Consider the following 3,314-nt stretch of genomic DNA (forward strand, 5'->3'; position numbering starts at 1 on the left):
ATAGTCCGGAGCGGCGTGCGGGCGCGACGGATGATGGTACGCACTGCGAGGCAATCGCGTGGGGTACTTTCACGACCGCTGCGCCTCATACTACGTACACCAGGGCCGCGGGTTATTTCCCGGGCCGCGCTCAAGGCCGACGTCGAGGCAGGCTCTAATGATGTCGGGTGACCTAAAAAAAATATTTGTGAACAGAGAGGGCCGGTCTGAAGGTGCCAACGCGCACAAAAAAATTGGCTCACGGGCCACTATTGTCGGGAACAGAGCTATATATGGGAGAGCTCGCCGTCAAAAGAGCAAAAAGGGTACTGCGATACGTGAACGGAATGCCCGCTGTTCTGTTTCGACAATGCTGATGACCCCTTCGTGCTGCTCGCACCGAGGCTCCTTCCCAGGTTCTGCGCTTCCACGGCCACCCGTTATGCTCCACTAACCCCGCGTGAACGATTATGAGGATCACATGGATTGCGCGGAACTCCAATCGCACATTACCAAGCGTCCCGCACAAGGGCAACGGCATGGGACCTGCTCGGCCGGTTGCGTGCCACGGTTTGTTGTGGCTGACTATGGGGGCTGCTTCAAGCCTGAATCGACAGCAATTTATGCAATGTATCGATTTGATGACGTGCGCAGTCAAGAGAGGCCACGGCGGCCGCCCAGGCGTGCAAGCGGGGTGCATTTGGTTCGCCCGCCCGTGGGAATAATGGACGACTCGTAATGAGGGTCGCAGGAGGAGGCTGACGTGCATGACAGGGCTCCGCATTTACCTGTCACACTGCGATTAACCTGGCACCCGCTTCCTCTGTGTCTTGGGCAGCACTGTGTCCCACTGCCCGGCTTGCTTGCTGCGCGCAATCATCACCCCTTCAAGGTTGGTTTATCCCAGATTGCAACGTCCCTGCCCAGCCCTGCCAGCGTAAGATTTTTCTTGGAAGGTAGCGTGCTGTGCAATTGAACCCTGTACAAGCTGCCAAACGTCGCGGTGTAGGGACTTTGGCGGTGATGAGTCGCAACCTGTGGCGGCCGCAGGAGAATCATACGCCTGGTGGGTGTAGACCTCGCGTGGAGCGTCCAAGGAGCTGGTGCAGGACACGCTTGTCACGACTTGCATTATTTTCAAGTTTGGTGGCTGTCCAAGCGGCTGTGCTGCCAATTACGTAGCGGGTGTCCACTTTGCCGCTCCCAACTTTCCTGTGTATAGCACAAACCAGAAACAAATTTACGTAGTTCAACTATTTTTTCAAAAATGCAAACGTCCGTGATCCCACATTCATGCCGCGCAAGACGATCTCCGAACTCCGGACTTGCGAGCATCAGTACGTGAGCCACGAGCGGTAAACAGTCCCTTATCTAGTATTCAACAAGTGGCATCCTCCCTATAGCCTGGCGCGGGCGGTCAACCCCGCTTGACTGTCCGGGGTGCGCGTGCACCAGGGCGCGCGCACGCCCTCCGCCTGATCAGCGCACCCGACAAGGGCCTGGCAAAAAACCCGGTGGCCGGCCGCCTAAAGATGCGGCATGGACACAGATTGGATGCTGGTGCTGCGTTGGGACCGCGGGACCAGGCAGCAGCGGGCCCGCTGCTGGTGGTACCGGACGCCCGCGCCGCAGGCGCCGCCGCCGGGGCGTGCGCGCCTTTCAGGTTTGAGAGCAAGCGCTGCCGCATCGATTGGCGGCTCCTCCACAGCGTTGACGTCAACAGAGTGGTGAGCGCGGGGCCGGAGCCGCCACGAGCAGCTGCGCAGCTCCTTTTCTGCGAGGCCGCCGCGCCTCAGAACCCCCAGCCCCACAGCAGTGCACCTGAGGCAACTCCGCCGCTCTGCTCGGCAAAGCAGCCGTCACCCCGAGCGTGCACGAGAGTACGGCCGCCATTTGAACGGCAAACACCGCCAGGTGCGCGACACCGACGTGGACGCCTTGGAGCGCGTCGCCGCCGCCGTAGCATGGGGCGACCTGGAAGCCGAGGAGCCCCGCCACCTCAGCGAGTTGAACTTTGTGAAAGCGTTCCGGCTGGCGCAGCTGCTCGTGGAGTACCTGCTGCACGTGCAGGTGGTGGGGCGCAGGGGGCGGGTCGGGTCGAGGAGGGAATTGTGGGAGTCAAAGGGGCCGTCAACCACATCACATGCGGGCCGGCAGGAGCGGCTGCGCGCGGGCGACTCCAAGGGGCAGGGGCGAGAGAACGTTTGCACGCAAGTGCCGCGGCGGGATGCAGCAAGGAAGGGAACAAGTGCTGGCGTTGGGTTTCGGGACGCGGCGCCCATTGACAAGGTGCCCCCGCGCCACAAACAACTCCCCCCCCATGCTGTCGCCACCAATCACCTCCTTGCCCGCCCATGCGCCCGCTCTCCGGTGCAGGACACCTTAGCGAATGCCAATGGCGCCCTGGAGCGGGACGCCGCGGCGTCTGCGGCGCACGTGTCGTGCCTGCGGGCGCGGCTGCAGGAGGTGATGGCCGAGCTGAAGCACGCGCGCAACGAGCTGCGGCGGGCGCGAAAAAGCGTCAAAACCTACGAGCTCCTGGCAGAGGCCCGCGGCGGCCCGGGCGGCGGCGCTGTTCCTCCTGCGGTTGCGGCGGCGCCAGCAGCAGCGGGGACAGCGGGGGCCGTGCTCCATTGCTGTGTGGAGCCGCGGGACGGCGGCAGCGCGGCAGGCGTGCAGGCGGCCGCGGCGGCAATTGTTGCGGAGGCGGTGCAGCTGATGCAGCAGCAGCAGCAGCAGCAGCAGCAGCAGCAGCAGCAGCAGCAGCAGCAGCAGCAGCAGCAGCAGCAGCAGCACCAATTGCAGTGGCAGTCGCCGCATCAACACCAGCAGGCAGCGGACCACACCGCGGAGCGGCTGGCGTCGGTGGCTGCTGAGGTGGAGCGGCTCAGGCGGGAGCGGGAGGATCTGTCTCACCAGATCAGGCGCATGAGGGACGTGCTTGAGGCCAAGCTGGCTGGTGCAGGTGAGCTATTTGAAGTGGACATGGTGCTTTGTGTGGAGCTAGTGAGTGCAGGTGTGTGCATCCGGGCGGGGTGTGGTCACAGCTTATGTTCGTGTCGTCAGCACAGACATGGTGCGCACAACCAAGGCAGCTGCTGGCTAGGTGCTGGGGACAGAAGTGCACGAGGGATGTGACGGTCTGTCTGGGCAACAAAACGTATAGTGACGCACCTTGCACGGTGCCGCGTTGTGCCACATATGCAGGCAGCCCAAGGCCACGCGCGGACAGCCGCCCCGACGCCGCGGCCGCCGCGGCCGCCGCCGCCGAGGCCGAGCACGCCGCCGCAGCCGCCGCGCAGGAGCGCGCCGCCGCAGAGCGCCAGCTGCAGCAG

General features: G+C 63.7%; 1 protein-coding gene across 1 annotated transcript; it reads left to right on the top strand.

Annotated features, from left to right (window-relative positions):
* Positions 1-1,565: 1,565 nt before the first annotated feature.
* Positions 1,566-3,085, top strand: MNEG_14834 (hypothetical protein; the record flags this gene model as incomplete). Its single annotated transcript, XM_014036695.1, has 4 exons — positions 1,566-1,706; positions 1,894-2,049; positions 2,356-2,944; positions 3,051-3,085. Coding segments are annotated over 4 exons (921 nt in total), but the record flags the coding sequence as incomplete, so codon positions are not given.
* Positions 3,086-3,314: the final 229 nt, after the last annotated feature.

This window comes from Monoraphidium neglectum, assembly GCF_000611645.1.
Source record: "Monoraphidium neglectum strain SAG 48.87 unplaced genomic scaffold scaffold04805, whole genome shotgun sequence".
Taxonomy (NCBI): Eukaryota; Viridiplantae; Chlorophyta; class Chlorophyceae; order Sphaeropleales; family Selenastraceae; genus Monoraphidium; species Monoraphidium neglectum.